The sequence below is a fragment of the Sarcophilus harrisii genome, chromosome 4 (assembly GCF_902635505.1).
Source record: "Sarcophilus harrisii chromosome 4, mSarHar1.11, whole genome shotgun sequence".
NCBI classification, from domain to species: domain Eukaryota; kingdom Metazoa; phylum Chordata; class Mammalia; order Dasyuromorphia; family Dasyuridae; genus Sarcophilus; species Sarcophilus harrisii.
In genome coordinates this window covers 49495213-49514130 of record NC_045429.1, presented here as the reverse complement: position 1 = coordinate 49514130, position 18918 = coordinate 49495213, and the positions used below count along the sequence as shown (strand labels likewise).

The window sequence follows — 18918 nt, the reverse complement described above, 5'->3', positions numbered from 1 at the left end:
TATTTAATGTTGCTAATGGACCAGCTGTTCTGTACTTTTTTTTCCTAGTTAGCAAGAATTCTTTCTTTTTTTTTTTTCTCATATTTACAGAGTAAGAAGTCATTTTTATTTCTACCCCCATTATCCTAGTTGAGGTTCTTTCTTCCTGGTCCAGCTCTGAAGTATTACAACAGACTCTAACTTGTCTAGCTGCTTCTTGTCTAGCTAAAATCCTGCCAAGTTAATATTCAAATCAACCCACAAAAATTTATTAAGTGCTTACTATGTGCCAGACATTGTGATAAACTATGGTAAATTGTACAAAAGGGGCAAAAGATAGTCCCTGCACTCAAAGAATGCACAAGTGGGAGAGCCAACAACTATATATAAAGCAACCTATATATAGGATATAAAGGAAATCACTAACAAAGAAAGGTTGAGGAAGGCTTTCTGTAGAAGGCAGAATTTTACTTGGGATTTAAAAGGAAGCCAGGAAAATCAGTAGGCAAAGCAGAGAAGGGAAAGTTTTTACTATCTTCCTTTCTATCCCCTTCCCAACTATAAGCCCAGAGAGAAGAGAATGATTACCTACCATAGTTATAAAATTTGTCTGATATTTTTATTGAAGATTTGAATGAAAACACAAATGTGCCAATGATACAAACTGAAAAAGGATAACCAATGCATTAGGTGAAAGAACTGAGGCTTCAAAAATTATTTTACAGACCATAACAATGGGCTAGATTTAATAAGATTACATTTAATAGAAATAAAATATTATGTCCTACATTCAGGTATAAAAAAAGTGAACTAATAAGTGCAGGATAGGGATGATGTATCTAGAAGGCTAGGGAAAGGTCATATGAAAGACCTGGGGCTGCTAAGGGACAGAAAGATCAAGAATCAACATTTTGACATAACAGAAAGAAAAAAAAAATAACCTAAAATTAATTTTTGGCTGTATTTAACAAAGGTATCATTCAAAGCTTTGTATAATATATTTAATTTATACTTTAACATTTAACATGTATTGGTCAACCTGCCATCTGGGGGAGGGGATGGGGGGAAGGAAGGGAAGGGTTGGAACAAAAGGTTTGGCAATTGTCAGTGCTGTAAAATTACCCATGCATATAACTTGTAAATAAAAAGCTATTGAAAAAAAAAAGCATTACTTTGAGGCAGGTAGGTGACTCAGTGAATAGAAAGCCTTTGACCTGTGTCAAGAAGGCCCAAGTTCAAATTCAGGCTCAGACATTTTTTTTTCATGTTTGTTCCACAGATAAATCACTCAGGAAACTCAGGTTTCCACATGAGCCCGTTTCCTCAGTAATAAAATGGAATAATAAAAACATCTATGTCTCAGAATTATTGTGAAGGTAAAATGAGATATCTGTTAAGTGCTCTGCAAGCTCTGAAGTACTATATTAAGTTCAGTTATTATTATTAAATTTATTAAATTTAATTAAACATTAAAATTTGTTAAAATAAAGTATTATTAAAGGTAAGAGTCCCACCATCTTCTTTACCCATCAAGAGTTTCCCATTTCTTTTGAAACATCATATTTTAGGGAGGACACGGGGCATACTATCCAAGGGAAGGTGACAGAAGTGGAGGCCATATCACACAAAGACTAGCTGAGGTCACTTGGCCAGAAGGAAAGACTTTGGGGGTACCAGTGAGGGAGAGGGGGCAGCTACCTTTTAATACTCAAAGAGCTCTTGTAGAAAATGTATTTGACCAGTTCTACTTGATCTCAAAGGACAAATCTGAGAGTAATGAAGTTGCTGAGAGGCAGATTTTTGGCTCAATCCACAGAGAAATCAACAATTAAAGTTATCCAAAAATGAACTGGTTTTGACTTAAAAGGCCCCATAGCCTTCAAAGGAAATCCAGATGCCCATTTATCAGAGAGGTAGGAGTTGAATTAAGTGGCCTCTGAATTCTTTCCATTCCACGATTCTTAATTCTATGGATGGATGAAACATCCAAAACCAACCATTCCATCAAAAGGCTTTCTAGTTAACTGAGATTACAGATCAAGTAAATGAGCTCAATCCATCTAAAAATCAGTGCTAGTGAATGTTCTCTAGGGAAAAATACAATTCTTATCTAGGGCCTTAAGGGAGTTCTGATGTTATAATCTTGGAAAAATCATGATAAAAAGCAGGACAGATTCAGGATCTTTTTAACTTCAACATTAGGTTAGAAAGCTTAGGTGCCTCTCAGTCTAGGACTGAGAAAATATAATTTATGTGTACCTTACACTGGTATTATTTCCACATCTGTACATTTTCCTTTTCCTCATAAATCCTAAAAAAAATTCTTATTATCTACATTATGTGGTGATAGGCCAGTAAGATGAAAAGATGGGAGATAATGCTAAGGATATCAACAGAAGAGAACTGAGGCAGCAGGACTCGTGAATAGGGTTAAGTTTGGAAAATCTTGGAAGCATAGTCTAAACCAAATTAGCACAGGCACTGTGCTATAAAGAAAGGCAAAAAATAGTCTGTGATCTCTAGGAGCTAAAGGCATAGTATCTGTGAGTTAGGGTTCAAAGATCAGGATCCATTGAAGAGAAGAGAAATATAAAAGCCTTGGGGGTGAAAGCAAGGTGCCCTGAGCTGCTCCAATTAGAAGGAACCTTAAAATCTGAGCTGGATCCATCAGAGGACTTCTACTCAAGAAGATGAAATCCGAAGTTTTTGCCTTTATCAAGAACTTTCCCCAGTTTACTTCTTCCAACCTACTACTGTGAGCAAGAAAACTCTGTGGATTATGTGAGCCCCAAAATGGCCCTCATTTTGTATCCTGAACATTCTGTTGATATTCCCACCATTATACTTTTACTTCCACTTGACTGGAATATCTTTGTTCTTACTCAGGGACCAAAATCAAAATCCACCATTTCCTTGAACCCTAAAATATCTCCACCCTGTCTGATTATTCTTTTTGAAATCATATGGCACTGAAATCCCAAGCCATTCCTTCAGAAATTATTCTATGCTTTATACACTTTCTTCCTCTCTTATATTTCCCTTATCCCAGAGCCTGACAGTGTTGTAACATAGTAGCTATTCAATAAATATTAATATTAATAAATGATGATCACTCCTTTGCCTCATCATGGTAAAGAAGTGACTACGAATTCTCAAAAGATATGACAAGAGAATATAATATTTGATATATTTCTACCAGTTTGTGAAATCAGAAAAATTTATCACCCAGAGGCTCACTACCACATATGAAGTTTTCTGGTGTTGTTTTTACCACAGCAACTCCTGAATATCATCCACTAAAGCATAAAAGATAAAAGGGCTGCAATCCACACAAGTTGAATGAGTACCCATACAGATGGAATCATATACCTCTTGAAATATTGAAGATCATGGTATCATGGTCTCTTTTTGTTCCCAAGACAATCTTAGTAAGTACATTTAGTTTTCACATGACTTCACCAAGCAGAGGCTCAAATTTCTGGATAAGTAAGCATGGAACAACTGGTTTTCTAGGTAGATTTTGCTCAGTGTGCCAGGCTAGCTGCTCCCAAGAAAAAGGAGGTCTTATGGTTACAATAGCTTTCTCTCAGGCTACCTACTATTTCCTATGGCCTGACCTGAGTTACTGAAGCCTTAATATTCCCTCACTCCAAATAATAAGGTGAGTTCAACAGACTAAGGACTTTCCTTCAGTTGCCTGAGTATTTTGTATTACACTACAACCACAAAGCACAGCTCTGATTCTCTGGCATATTAGACAGGTTTCCCAAACCCACCCTTCTCCTACAATTTAACCTCAGTAGCAGGATGCCAGGCCCAGGCCTCTGGCCACTGCAATCATCCTTCCAATCATCCCCACTACAACATCAAACAGATGTGGTAGCTAATTATAGCCCTTGACCCGAATGCTACTGAGACTCAGCTCCACCCTAAAGTAAAGCATAAGATGAATTAAAGTGGTTTTAGTTTAAGTTTTCTTTGATTTTTTTCAGTCATTTAACCACTATCTGCTTCAGTTTGCTCATCAATAAAAATAGGGATAATTTGAGGATTAAATGAGACTTTGCAACTTTAAAGCATAATAGAAATACTATTATTATTAGGCAGTGACCACATGAAAGGGCAGCTGGAAAGGGCAGCTGGGAAGTACAGTGGATAAAGTGCCCAGTCTGAAGTAAGAAGACTCATATTCCTAAGTTCATATCTGGCCTTACACACTTACTAGCTATGTGACCCTGGACAAATAACATTACTCTGTTTGCCTCAGATTGCTCATCTGTAAAAATGAGCTGGAAAAAGAAAAGGCAAATTGCTCCAATATCTCTGCCAAGAAAACCCCAAATGGGGTCACTGTGAGTTGGGCATAATTGAAATAAATCAACAACCACCTCCATATAAAAATCTGTACATCAGATAGTTCAAAATACTTTCTGAGGGAAGGAGCCTCAGCATATATGAAGATCACATGCCTTATGCTTCCCTTATAATATAAATATAAAGCAACATGCTCAATTGTTTTAAATACATATACCAGAATCAATTTATCCAAATGAAGTTAGCCCTTGAGGTACTAGATACATAACTCCCTGCACATTTAATAATTTAATAAAAATCCACTGAATTAACTCATATCTGAATCAATGGAACACCAAAGATGCTGTCTCAGAAGGTAGCCTCAGAGAACCCCATCTTTTGGAACTGACTCATAGGTACCACTTGGTGAGCCATATTCTCTCTCCCCGCCAAAAAAAGAAAAACAACATGTTTTTCCATGTCATTTTTATGTTTATTTTTTGTTGTTTTGGCCTGGTTTGGTGTTTTAAATCCCTAGCTTATTCAACTACCTTTTTCTCTAACCCTGGCTCCAAATGCCATTTGGCTATTTACAAAAATCAAATCCACCCTCAGAAGATAAAGATTTGTCAACAGTAAGGATACTCAAAAGAATGAGCTGCAGACTGAAGACTATTTCAAAAAGAGAGCTCCCCAAATGTTTTGAGCATTACTCAATTAATGATATTGGTTCCTAAGGCAACTGCTTTGAAAAGAACACCACACAGATATATGTTAGGTATATTTATTTATAAATCAATTAGATTGCTTTAAAGTCAGTCACACCTTTTACATAAGACCAAAAAAGGACACTCAGTCTAACTCAACTCAGTTTCCCAAGTAACTTCCCTGAATGAGAGGGCTCCAATCTCAAAAAAAAAAAAAATGAAAAATGGGGTGGGGGAAAGAAAAGCACTAATCCTGGAGAAGAGTTCATAGCAAGCTCTTTATACATGAAAACACAACGTTCTTATCTTTCCATTACAGTTAGGAGTAAGAGTCAAGAAACCTGAAAAGTTAAAAAGCTTATAGCAAAAAAAAAAAAAAAAAAAAAAAAAGTATTTGGAATGAATAGAACCATTGAACTGATTATTTTTCTACACTTATGACTGTGTGACTTTTGGGCCAGTCTCCCTGACCTGTCTAGATTTCAATCTCTCCACCACTGAAATGAAGAGATAGGCTCAAATGGTCCCTAAAATCTCTTCAGTTCTAGATTTATGGCTTTCAATCTATGACTGTCATTAACCTCAGCACCAATTTTTTTTTTAAATCCTAATGAAAGGAGAAATTCTTTATCAACAATTTTAATGTAAACAATATGACATGACATAAATAAGGATGATAGAATCTCAAGGGATCTCAGATACAGTTTGGTACTTAAGTTTATCAATTTTTTTTTTTTTTGCTTTTGTTTTTCAAGTACATATAGAGAAAAGGGAAGAGGGAACAGGAATCTAGGAAAACTTAAAATTTTGAAGCTGCTGAGATCAAATTGTTAATTATTTTATTAAGAAAAGAGTTTATTATGGAAATATTTATTAGGAAAGAGTATAGAATTAAATCAGCATGGTTGCTCTTGAGGAATCTTATAGAAAGCTGCCTTAAAAGAACCCTGAATTAAAACCATTCTTTTTGGGTTGTATGATACATCATTATTTTATTTTTGATCTTCATTGACCTCATTCTTACAGTTATAGCTACAGGTCACAAATACTCCTAATTACAAGTCAGACTGTTATCAAAAATGTTCCAATAAAGTGTCCAATACAACCCATCTCCATGGCTGGGGAAAAAAAGAAACTACGAAACTTTTCAAGAGCTGGTCTGGTAGGTGTGTTGGCAAACACTAGTAATCCCTGCTTCTGAAGAGGCTGAGGCTAGTGGATTACTTGGGCTCTGGAGCTCTGAGATGCATTAGGAATAAAACCTATTGCTAAATCCAACATGATATGATGAGCCCCATAGGTGTTAGGAGAAGGGAAGGAAGGGACATTGGCCAGACTGCCCAAGGAGGGTAGAACTAGCCAAGGTTGAAAATGAACCAAGTCAAATCTTTTGTGTTAATTAGTTGTAAGATAAGCCAAGGAGTGGCCAATATACTTCTGACTGAAGTGAGATAGGCAGACACAGTCTCTTAAGAAAAAAAAATGACCTAGTGCTAGTAAAAGTGGGTCAAAAACAGGTTCTTTGAATGGGAAAACACAATTATTTCACCACCAAAGTTGAGAATAAAAGCCACAAAAAAAGAAGATAAAAATCTCAGATTTCACATGGGGGAAAAAAATGAAGAAAAATGAATAAAACCATCCAAGAAAAAAAAAAAAAAGACAAATCTCTGTAGATGTCTTTCTTACCATCTAAACCCCTCATTTGGGACTCCATTCATTTACTGTCAGCTAAACCATTACTAAGTATCCTCTTACATATAATGTCTTATCTCCCTAATTGATCTGCAATCTTAAAATTTCAATTCCATAATTTTTTAAAATTAAAAACAATAATGGAATTCCATACAAGGTAGATTCCCTGAAAAAGATTTACAGGAGAATAGGGACACAAATTGAACAGAATGCCAGGGTAGGGCTCCATGTTTGGAGGGAGCACCTACTTTACTAAGATCAAATTTAATTTAAATTAAAATTTAAAGTAGGGCTTTAAAATTTAAGTAGGGCTCCACCTTAGTATTTTCTAAAGTGCCCAGAATATGGTGGATATTTCCAAAAAGAACTGCTGACCCACAGATTAGTTTCCTAAACACATACTCAGAAATGAAGGTTCCCCCCCCCATATTCTGGGAACTGGGGGATAACCCTAAAAGAGGTCTCAGGAGAGAGAGCATCTGTGAGCTATGGGAAAAAGAGAATGAATGTGGGTAAAAGAAAGATCTCAAAAAGAGGAGGGGAATGAAGGAGGGAGGGAAAGAATTTAGAATTGAAAATTCAAAATGAATTAAAAAAAAAAAAGATCTCCAAAATAGTGCAATATGGACTCCCCAATCCTCTCCTCTTAAATCTTCCCCTTAATTCAAATGTTAAATGCCTAACAAGGCATTGGGCTAGAAGGGGAAGGGTATGAATACAACACATACAAAGAAAAGCAAGTGCAAGGTAGGGGAAGAATACTACACTATATCTGGAGGAGTCACAGAAGGCTTCCTGTAAGAGGTGGAAACTGAATTGAGAGTTGAAGGAAAATAGCCTGAAATTTTACTCCAGCCTGCTCTAAAGCTGCAAGAAACAGCAAAATAAAATAAAAATAAAATCACATGAGGGGAAGGGGGAACTACATAAATCTATACTCCCAAACCAGGAAGAGATGAATTGAAATGACCTTGACAATGACAGTGAAAGCACCTGGTCTGCCTAAATCCAGAAGAAGCACCTTAATATTTCAGTCAACATTGGAGGCAAAATTAAATAAATAAACACAAAAAACCACATAGAGAAGCCTGTTCATTGATGTAGTTACAGCACAAGTTATGTGTTTATAGGAAACAGAGCACCAGAGAGAGCTAATATGTTATCTGTCACTAGACTCAAAGGAGACATTAATCTTTCTCTCAGTGGAAAAACATTGTTTCCAAAAGAATACCTCTTCCCACTCTAGGAAAAAAAATTAATTCCAAAATAAAAAGAGGAAACTTGGAAAAAGGAAAAGAATACAATCAAGTGACTTTTTTATACTTTTCCATAATATTCATTTCAAAAGAAAGGGTCCAATCCAGAAAGGGATTAACATTTATAAAGTGTCATGGCCAAGACTATCTTCAAAACTAGATAAAACATGGTGAGACAAAGTAAGTATATACATTTGGTTACTTATAAATTACATACATTTACTATTATGACACATTATTCATTAGACACCTTCTTAAATGTATACCAATAATGGAAGTTTAAAAAGGATTATTAAAAAATGAAATAATACTTGCTCCTAATAGTGGATGCCCATTAGTTGAAGAATGGCTGAATAAGTTATAGTATATGAATGTTATGGAATAGTATTATTCTATACGAAACAATCCTCAGGATAATTTCAGAAAGCCTCTAGAGACTTACATGAACTGATGCTGAGTGAAGTGAGTAGAATATTGTACACAACAATTTTATGAGATGGTCAATTCTGATGGATGTGATTCTTTTCAACAATGAGGTAATTCATGTCAATTCCAGTAGACTTATGATAGAGAGAGTGCTCTGCATCCAGAGAAAAGATTGTATGGACTGAACGTGGATCACAACACAGTCTTTTCACCTTTTTTTGTTGTTGTTTACTTGCTTTTTGTTTTCTTTCTCATTTTTGATCTGATTTTTCTTCTGCAGCATTATAATTGTGGAAATATTTATAGGAGAATTGCACATGTTTAACATATATTGGATTACTTGCTATCAGAAGGGAGGGGATAGGAGAAGGGAAGGAAAAAACTGGAACACAAAATTTTGCAAGGGTGAATGTTGACAACTATCTATGTATTTATTTTGAAAATAAAAAGCTAAAAAAAAATAATAATACATGATCCTAGACTTAATAGTCATTGAGGGAAAGGGGAACATGATATATCCTCACTTTAAGAAAATCCTTTGGCAACTATGAGAAGGATGGATTAGAAAGGGGAAAATCTTGAGACTGGGAAACTTCTGCACCAGAAAGCTACTGTAATAATCAACACTAGAGGTGATAAAGTTCTGAACTAAAGTAGTGATCCATAAAAAGAAAGAAGAGGATATGTATGAGATGTTGAAGAATCAACAAGATTCTGTAATTGAATGAATGGGGAGGGGGGAAGGAGAGATGTACTACATAATATATCAATCTCCAAAGTAGTGCTTTGAATGTAAAGGTATTCAAATTTAGCTCTCCATAGCATTTCCCAGAAGTAAACTATCTTCAGTTTTTTGGTATTCCTTTCCTTTCTAACAGTCATCCCTAGTTTCTGCCTAGGAATAACACCTTTGCCCATTAAAGACATTTCTTCATGATTGCCTTTGGCCCAACATTCAATCAAAAAAAGCATATTTGCCTATTTGCACATGATTCAAAGATCAATATGAAGTCATCCTGTCCTCAAGCTTATACTCCAGAAAAGGGCTTTCCACCACGCCTTTAAAGTAAAATATAACTCTTCAGCATGGCATTTAAAGACTACTATTAAAGTTCAGAGGCTACCTCCTATACAAGGATTTCCCTGGTACCAACCAATTGTTAGCATTTTCTCTCTCTTGAAATTACTTTTTATTTACTTACTTATGGGTATGTAATGCCTCCATCTGACTTCTAGTAGAATATAAACTTCTAGAAGGCAGGGATTTTTTGTTTGTTTGTTTTGTATTCCCCAGAGCTTGCAAAATAGTAATTTTATGCAGTAAACTTATTAATTTTTGTTAGGTTACTGAATTATAGAATGTGGAAAGAACCTTAGAAATCATTCTACATTTTACAGATGAGCGAGGCTCAGTCTAGAAATACTTTGCTCAAAGTCTCACAAATAATAATCCTGGTGAACAGAAATTAGATCCCAGTTTTTCTCACTCAAAATTGGAGTGTCCACTATGTACTCAGTGTCTTAGAAGACAAGAAATATTCTCCCTAATCCTAAAGCTTAACACCAGATGTAAGGCACAAGGCTAAGGTGGGAATACTAGATCAACATGCATATAAAAAGCATTTTTCTTTAAAACTCAGTAAGCTCTGTTTAGATGGCTTACTGTCTCAGGAAAGAAAATGGAAAGGAAGAAAGCAATAGAATCTGGAACTTAAAACTTTTTTTAAATGTTAAAGATTGTTTTTACATGTAATTGAAGGGGGAGTGTTTTTAAAAAGAAAATTTTAAAAGCCTATATAAAGTATCACAGCTTCAAGAAGAATGGGTGACCCTTTTATCACAGTAGACGTTCCAAGAGATGTTGAAAATAGTCCAGATGGATTTAAAATCCACACAAGGGAATGCAAAGGCAGTAGGCTACACTCAACAGGAATCACTGTAAGGGTAATGTACGCTGGTAGAAAATGACTGAACTGCTCTGGCCCCCAATGGGCACTTACCTTGCTGGTGGTATAGTCTTAAATAGCTAAAAGCCAGATGCTCTGGAGCTTCAAAGAAAACAAGATGCTGCATGTGAAAGAAAACAGAAGTATCACAAGATAACAATTATTCCCAGGAGATAGAGTTATAGGTTTTGAAGCAGTTTTCTGTTCAGATTATGACTGTTTAAAGAAATTATTTCTTAAAAATAAAATATGTTTTTATGATAAGATAGCTCCAAGGGCTTAATAAATATGACATTTTCTATCCTGAAAAAAAAAAAAAAACCTAAAACTTTGAAGCAATTAATGGTGAGATACATTAAGAAGTACCTATCACTTGGCTAAATTTTCAGCTCCTATCTTCAGGTCTTTTACACTAGTTTTTCCTCTTATATGGAATGCACTTCAGGCAACTATTGGACACAGTAGATCCAATTCTGTACTTGAGTCAGAAAAGCCTCAGTTGAAATCTAGCCTCAGAGATTTACTAGCTGTGTGACCTTGAGCAAGTCACTTAATCTCTGTATATTTCCATTTATTTATTTACAAAATGAGGATAATTTACAGCACCTACCTCCCAGGGCTGTTGTAAGGATCAAATGAGATAAATACTTGTCAAAGTATTTTTGCAATTTTGCAAAGTTTGCAAAGATTTTGCAAAGTATTTTGCAAATCTTTAAAGCAAGATATAAAACAATATCATCATCATCATCATTATTAAGTGAGTGAGCATTTAATCACTATTCCTGGGGCCACCAACTTAAGATTGTAAAAATCAGTCATAACATACCAGGAAGAAAAGAAAATTCAGAAGAGCTTGAACAAAAAGTGAATAGATATAACTCACAAGAAAACATCAGGCTGTGACAAATTTCATAATATTGTAATGATGAACTACAAAAGATTTGGCTACTTTGATGAGCATAATGATCCAAGAAAATCCAAAGGACCTATGATGAAAAATGCCACCACCTCCGAAGAGAAATCTGATGAACTCTGATGCAGACTAAAGGATTTTTTTCTTACTTTCTTATGTTATTTGCCTTTTATAATTTTCTTTTTCTTTTTTCTGCTATGGGTAATATGAAAATGTCTTGCATGATTTCACATGTATAATTAATATCATATTGCTTGCCTCGTCAATAGGTGGGGAAAGGGAAGGACTGAGGAAAGGAGAGAAATTAGATTTCAAATTAAAAAAAAAAAAAAGGAATATCTATACAGTACCTTAACCAAATCTGAAGTTTTCAGCATTTAAAAATATTCGGAAATTACAATCCATTTCATTGCATAGATCATAGAAGATAAGAGCTAGAGGGGAATTTATCCAAAGGCCTCTATCTTTTTGTTGTTGTGATTGTTGTTATTGTTGAGGCAATTGGGATTAAGTGACTTGCCCAGGATGACTCAGCTAGGAAGTGTTAAGTGTCTGAAACCACATTTGAACTCAGGTCCTCCTGACTTCAGGGCTGGTACTAAATCTATTGCACCACTTAGCTGCCCTGCCTTGGCTTTATAGATAAGAACATTCAGGTTCCAAGGAGTAGCTCCTTCCTCTTATCCAATGGAAGCTCTTATACAGTTGATCTAAATTGTCATAATTAGTACATTCTCTTTAGACCACTCTCAGTAACAGAATCTGGGCTGCACTGACCATGGGTCTGATTTAGGATGATAATTCCTATGTTCTAGTAATGTTGAGAAAGCCAATTCTACAAGAAGGATTTATCTATGCCCACAATTAGGCAAAAAGTTCCAATTTTCCATGTAAGAAACATTCTATGTAATATTAGCGGTTTAAATTGTCATATTTCCATCTTTACCAATCTCACCAAAAATATATTTCAGAAAGAGACCCCATAATTTTCACTGTAAAGGAGATTATCAAGAGAGAAGTCCTTACTTTCATGTAACAACGGCCCCTCCTCCTTCCAAAGCAGAAGTGGTGTTTAAGTCTATGCTGATATGTTCAATAAACCAAAAGCAGCCTATATGGGATGGTATTCTTGAAATCCAAGACCAAATAAGCTTGCCAGGTTTCAGACAGCTGATAATGCTGTATATATCACTGACTGCAGCAAGGGAGGCAGGAGCACCTGGCAGGGGAACAACTCAGTTCTAAATTTTCCCAGGTCTACCAGCCTGCAAAATCACTTCAACATGTGAATATAGTTAAACCACTTTCAGAGTTCCTACAGACATTATTGTCTTCAATTAACAAATATCTATGGAAGAGAGTATAGAATAGTGAACAAAGTACGAGGTTTTGAAATTAGGGATAAGAAGGATGCTTATTAGCCATTTCAGTATTGGCAAGTCATCTAACTTCTAAATCTCAATTTCTTCATCTATTAAATGCCTCTATAACTGGAAATAATAATAATACCTGCACAGCAATAATGCCCTAACAGCAACCTCACAAAGTTAATGGTGATTTAAAGTGGGTTTTTTTTTTTAAGCTTTGAGTTATTTTGTGGTAAGAAGACAACCCCTGTCCACAAAGAGCTCACAATCTAATAGAGGGATAGGACATATACACAAAATAGGATGATACCAGGAAAAGTGGGGTGAGGAGAGCACTAATAACTAAGAGAATAAAGGAAGGCTCCATAGAGCAAATGGACCTTGAACTGAGACTTGAAGAAAGATGAATAAATGACAGTTATAATTATTAAGGCAAGTAAGTGATGAAACAACAAACCAGACATGGAGACCAGAACACCTGAATTCAAATGTAACTTCAGATACTTATTAGCCATGTAATCCTGAATAAGTCATTTAGCTTCTGCCTGCCTCAGCTCCCCACTGTAAAATTTGAACAATAATAGTACGTATCTCCCAGGCTTGTTTTAAGGATATAATGAGATAATATTAATAAAGAGCTTTAGAAATCTTAAAATGCTATATAAAAATATGACAATTTATATATAAAATATCATTGTTAATCATCTTTTACATTCAGAAGCTCAAAGTTGCCGTGTGTATGTGTGTATGTGTGTGTGTGTGTGTATGTGGATAAAGGGGCTACAGATTTAGAGGATGGCATAGCCAGGAAAAGCTTCACTAAGAAAGGATTTGATTTGATCCTTGAAGATATAAACAATAAGGTAGGTAGAAGGGACATTCCTGACTAAGAGAACATTAGAAACCACAGGATTTTAGATCTCAGAAAGAATCTAAGTCAGCCCCTTCATATTACAGATGAGGAAACTAAGAGGTCCAGAGAACTTAAGTAATTTCTTCAAAGTAACACAATTAATAAATGGTGGTATCTAATAAATAAAGTCTAAAAAATAAATTAGAAGTGAAGTACGTCTAAATCCAAATTCAATACACTTCGTCATTTTATACACTGTTTTTCAGGGGACTAAAGGTACAGGGGTGGGAAGAATGAGCATGGCAACTTCAGAGAATTATGAATCTGCAGGACAATTTCTACAACAACCTAGGAATCCCCTCCTTTTCCCCTCCCTGTCCAAGACACAAGAAAGAAATCACAAGCAGTTCTACAAAGTCCCTGCTGCCACCTTCTGAATGGTCTGGGAAAGCTACCTAGCAAAATGAAACTGACACCACAATGGTACATGAGGAGGAAGACAGGATCCAAGATGCTGAAGCCTTTTGGAGCTTACTACTCAATAAATACCGCCTGCCAATGAACCCAGCACTGGTACAGAATACAGAATATAATCATGGCTGCAGATGTCACTGGAAACCCCAAGGAGCACCAGCTCTCCTTCCCTAGGGTTTCTCAGGACAGCCCTGGGCAAGGAAGTAAAATGGGGATGGGGACACCTTCCAGGCAACCATCCCGAGACACACATTAGACCAGAGAAGCTGACACAGCATTGATAAGGACCGAAGACCTTTTGGCACTCCCCTGCTACCCAGATGACCTTCAAGCATGGTGGAAGTCTGAATCTAAATGGCCAACATCGGCATCACTGCAGCCATCACTTATCCTAAGCTGCCAGGTCTTGGGAAAAGAAGCTATTTTCAAAATGTACATGGCAAAGTCAGGACATATTTGTGTATTATTACATCCTGTATTGGGGTAAAGGGGAGGAGGGAAGAGCAAGGTTTTGATTTAACCCTGCAGTCTTAACAATTGAAGTCCCAAAAGTCTGCCTATGAATTAGCCCTCCCAAGGCATGGAAAGTAGCCAGGGAGAAACTTTCCCATGCCTGAATGGATTCTGCCATTCCCTTCCCTTTTCCAAAGAAATTCTAGCCTCTTAGAGAACAAGTGCTAAATATCTTAGGCTACTTTGTTCTTCCCTAGAACCCAGTGGATATAAGAGATACTAAGAATAATAGCTGGTATTTACGTTTTAAGATTTTTCAAGGTGTTTTACAAATATTATCTCATTTGACTTCACTAAGACCCAGGGAGAGAGGAGCTATAATTATTCTGTGCTCTTTGGAGAAGTAATGTCTTTGAATCTACACTCCAGTTCCATTCTTTAGCCAACTGGATACTTAAATGCATGGGCATCTGGTGGCCAAAGAGGTCAGTTGTCCAACTCTTCAAGATCCCAATTTCCTTGGAGCAGTTTGCCAATTTCCTTCTCTTGCTCATTTTACAGATGAAGAGACTAAGCCCAGGGTCACATACCTAGTGTCTGAGGTAAAATTTTAATTCAGGATGATGTCTTCCTGATTCCAGGCCTCAATAATACTCAATACTACTCAGTGGACTCTTGAGTCCACTGAGCCACCTAGTTGCCCCCCAAAAAGTACCTTGACAGACTAACAAATGTAGGCTAGTAATTCACTAAGGATTGTGACCTGGACACCCAAAGTCTGCCTTAGCTGATAGACAATAAATACTAAAAGCTATCTTGGTCCTATTTCACAGAATCATAAGCTTGGAGTAGGAAGAAACTTCAGGGGCCATCTACCCTGACCTATATTTGAGTAAGAATCCTATGCCTAATAAAAATAATAATAATCATCTAGTCTTGATATGAAGTGGTGAGGAACTTACTACACATCCCAAAGCAGCCCATGCCACTTTGAGAAAATTAGGATTTTCTTTCCTTTACACAAAGCCTAGATCTGTTACTCTGTAATTTCTATTACCTAACTAGTACCTACTATTTCTACTACCTAATACCACCTGCTAATGAACCAGGCACTGGTAGAGAATACAGAATATAATCATAACTGCAGAAATCACTGCAAATTCCAAGGTGCACCAGCTCCTTGAGGTCAGCTCCCCTCATGAGCACCAGCTCCCCTCTGTAGCTAAGAACAATTTATCCTCTCTTCTACAAAAGAATGCTTCAAATATTTGAGGACATCCATGGCTTGCCAAGAAATCTTTTCTCCACATTGAATATCTCCAGTTCTTTCCATCAGTCCTGGATCAGTTATGCCTGGAACTGCATAAATATGTAGATTTCCTTTCTTTTTTCTACTCTCTATACTAAACCTTCACTCTCAGAGAAAAACCTTTGCCCTTCTTATTAGATCATCTTGTGAGAATTTCTCCTTTTCGACCTAATAATGCAGGGGCTCCATCCACTCTCCTTTAGTATGAACGAACACACACACACACAAACACTACCAGAAATCCTAGAATACAAATGCTTCCCTCATCCCCCAGGTCAATGACTAACAAAGGGATTGCATGTTGGATCCTTTAAAGAAGAAAGTAAGATCTCCAAGCCCCCCAAAATTCTCTATCTTCTTGTTTGCTAGTGCAGACTACTCAGAGAAAAGAATTAAAAGAATCTTTCCAATCTATCATCCATCCCACCTTTCAGTAAAAGCAGTGAAAAACATTGGAAAGAGGAAAAACTGCCCCCAAAGAAATTTCCTTAACTATGTCCAAACAAAATGAAATCTTGGCCATAAAAAGAAATCACACCTCACAGTGAAGGTAATCTGCTCAAGAGTCCAAGTCACAAGAAAAAACAAAAACAAAAAATCCTTATACAGCACATCCTAAGGACCTGAGCAAGTCTATTCTGGGAGAAGACAGATGTTTCTCAGGCTGCAGGATCCCATAGAAGACAGAGTCAGAGTTAAGACCAGGCCATCAGGCTGTTTGCTATAGCTAGCCCAACAAAACCAATAATTCAGCTCTGTTCTTGAATAAAGACTATGATTGGGACCAGAGGGAGAAAAACATGACCATCATCATCAGAGTGCTGCTGCAAGAAATTATTTTTTAAAAAAAGAAAGAAAGAAAGAAAAAGATGATTAAAGTGTCCAGCAAACCAACAGATCGGGAAAACTCAGAAAAAGCATCAAGACAAGTGAAGACCCCGTTCACACAACTGACACTTAGGGTAAGGGTTCACAGGTAATACATGTCAGCATCTCGTGCATAGATCACAAATGAAGAAGAGTAGAAAGGAGCTCTCTGGCAAAAAGGGCTGGTTTGACAGGAGCTGTAATGTGGGTGAAGGAGAAACAATTTACTTCTGACTTCTCACATCATTAGGCACATAGTAGGCACCTTAATACTTGCCAAACTGAACTTGTCTCCCACAGGGAAAGAAATGGAAGCTGCAGCTACTGACAAAGATAGAATAAAATTCAACAAACTTTAGACTGAAGATCAATAAGTGAGAAACCTCTTTCCCTTGTAGAAATCCCTTCACTGGAGGCATTGCCAAACATTTCCTGGGGGTATTACTGTATTCTAAGAAATTTTTCACCTAGTCTTTACCTACCAAAGGGCCATGAACCTGTAGAGATGATGAAGGAAGGAGGGAGAATGATTGCTTTTAAACAGGGAAATAAGATGATTGGAAACTCCAGTTATTCTCTCTAAGTCAGCAAGTATGGCAGCAGATAGCCTCCTGATGAACCAATCGAGTGCCCACACCAACCCACCTCCACCTTTTTTTCCTTCTTTCTTTTTAATCACTGGTATCTGCAAACGGGTATAAAGTCAGGGAAGATCTTTCAGAGCTTCAAAACTGAGTTAACCCTTAAGAAGTAGCTGGGAGATATGACGAGGTCAAAAGCTCAGCGACAGAAGTGGGGAGGGAGAAGCCCCAGAACCTTAAAGTAGGAAAGAAGCAATTTCCTTCTTCAGGAAGTATGTATTTCCCTTTTGAAAGCCCTTCCTCCAAGCACCTCTCTCTCATCGGAGCTCCGAAGGTAAATAACTCCAGAAGCCTTCACAGCCTGGCAGATACCGTGGCAGCTAATGGGTCTGGTGGTTGGGTCGCAAAGGAAGGGGACCCTAAGAGTAACTGGGCACGGTGAGGTGGGGTCGGCGGGAGAGAGGCGGTAATCTGCGGTCTCCACTTTGCAGGAGCTGCCATGCTCAGGAACAGGGCTGGGTGGGAGCCGAAGTGACATCTCTCAAACTTTACAGCGGAAAGTTCCCAGTGCTGGGTGGAAGCCAGCCAGTTGTTATGCAGGAAAGTCACAACCCCTCTCCCGCCCCCCGCCGCCCACACACCAGCCTCCCCTCCATACCACAGGTGGGCCTCCAGAGATTGGTTCTCCCATCACATACCCCGAGTTCCAACATCCCAGCCCACAGCCCGCACTCCCACCACGGCTCCAACCCCTCACCTTGGCCTCAAAGCAGATGCCATGCTGGAAGGCGTCCTCGTTATGGAGGGGGATCCGCAGGTCGTGCCCATCGTCCACCAGGTTGTACTTGGTTTTGCTGGGCATAGTGACCCCAGAGAGGAGCGGGCTGAAGGGAGGAGGCGGTCCTTCTCCTCTGGCTAGGTGGGCTGCGGCAGGATAGGGGCCGAAGCTGGGAGAGCTCCGGGAATAGGGGGCGCGCAGCGCCCAGCGCCCGAGCCCGGCAAGCCGCGGGCGCCCCTAGCCCTGCGGCACCGAGCTGCGCCCTGCGCGGGGGGAGCCGAGTCCTGGAGCTGCGCGGGGAGCAGACTAGGAGCCGGTGAGGGAGTAGGACAAGACGGTGGCGGCGGCGTTGGCGGCGGCGGCGGCGGTCGATCCCAGCGCCAGGAGCGGCAGCGCCGGGGCCATGCAATTCCTGCTGGGGAACAGGAGCTGGAGGACTGGGACTGGGACGAGGGTGAAGAGGAGGAGGAGGAAGGGGAAGATGAGGAGGAGGAGGAGGAGGAAGAAGAGGAGGAGCGGCGGCGGCAGCAGGCGGGAGCGGGGTCCGCGCGGAGCCCCCAAGGCTGGGGGAGGGGAGGACACAGACCCACCCCTCGGGCAGCGGGAGCCGGACGCAGATGCTGCCCGGGATCGGAGACGGGGACAAGGAAGGCGAGGAGGAGGAGGAGGAGGAGGAGGAGCAGGAGCAGGAGGCGGAGGCGGAGGCGGCGGCGCGGGCGCCTGTCACCGAGACGAGACGCGGGATCTGCCACCCAGCCAGGCGAGCCGAGCCGAGCCGAGCCGCTCCTCCCGCGCGGGGCGGGCCCCGGGCCGCGGCTCCTCCCGCGGGGGCGGGCTGCCGAGAGCCGGGCGGCTCCGCCCCCGCCCCGGGCTCTCCAGGCCAGCGCCGGCCTGGGCTGGGCTGGGCTGAGCAGGTGAAAGTCCCCGCTCAAGCTCAGAGCCCAACTCCAGGACCAGCCCTGGGGTGCCGCCCCGAGCCCCTGCGGGACAGGTGCGGAGCCCACCTTCCCCAAGAACCTCT

The 18918-nt window shown here is 39.2% G+C and overlaps 1 protein-coding gene across 2 annotated transcripts in view; it reads right to left on the bottom strand.

Moving 5' to 3' along the window:
- LOC100922210 (carboxyl-terminal PDZ ligand of neuronal nitric oxide synthase protein) overlaps window positions 1–18365 on the bottom strand; it is a 374239-nt gene extending 355874 nt beyond the window's left edge. Inside the window, exon 1 of one of the 2 annotated variants that reach the window (XM_023501741.2) lies at window positions 17877–18365. In XM_023501741.2, coding sequence (XP_023357509.1) covers window positions 17877–17981 — 105 coding nt within the window. In that variant the 5' untranslated portion in view covers window positions 17982–18365. The remainder of the gene's footprint in view (window positions 1–17876) is intronic. The other variant, XM_023501743.2, reaches the window with a different exon arrangement.
- Between the last annotated feature and the right edge of the window lie 553 nt (window positions 18366–18918).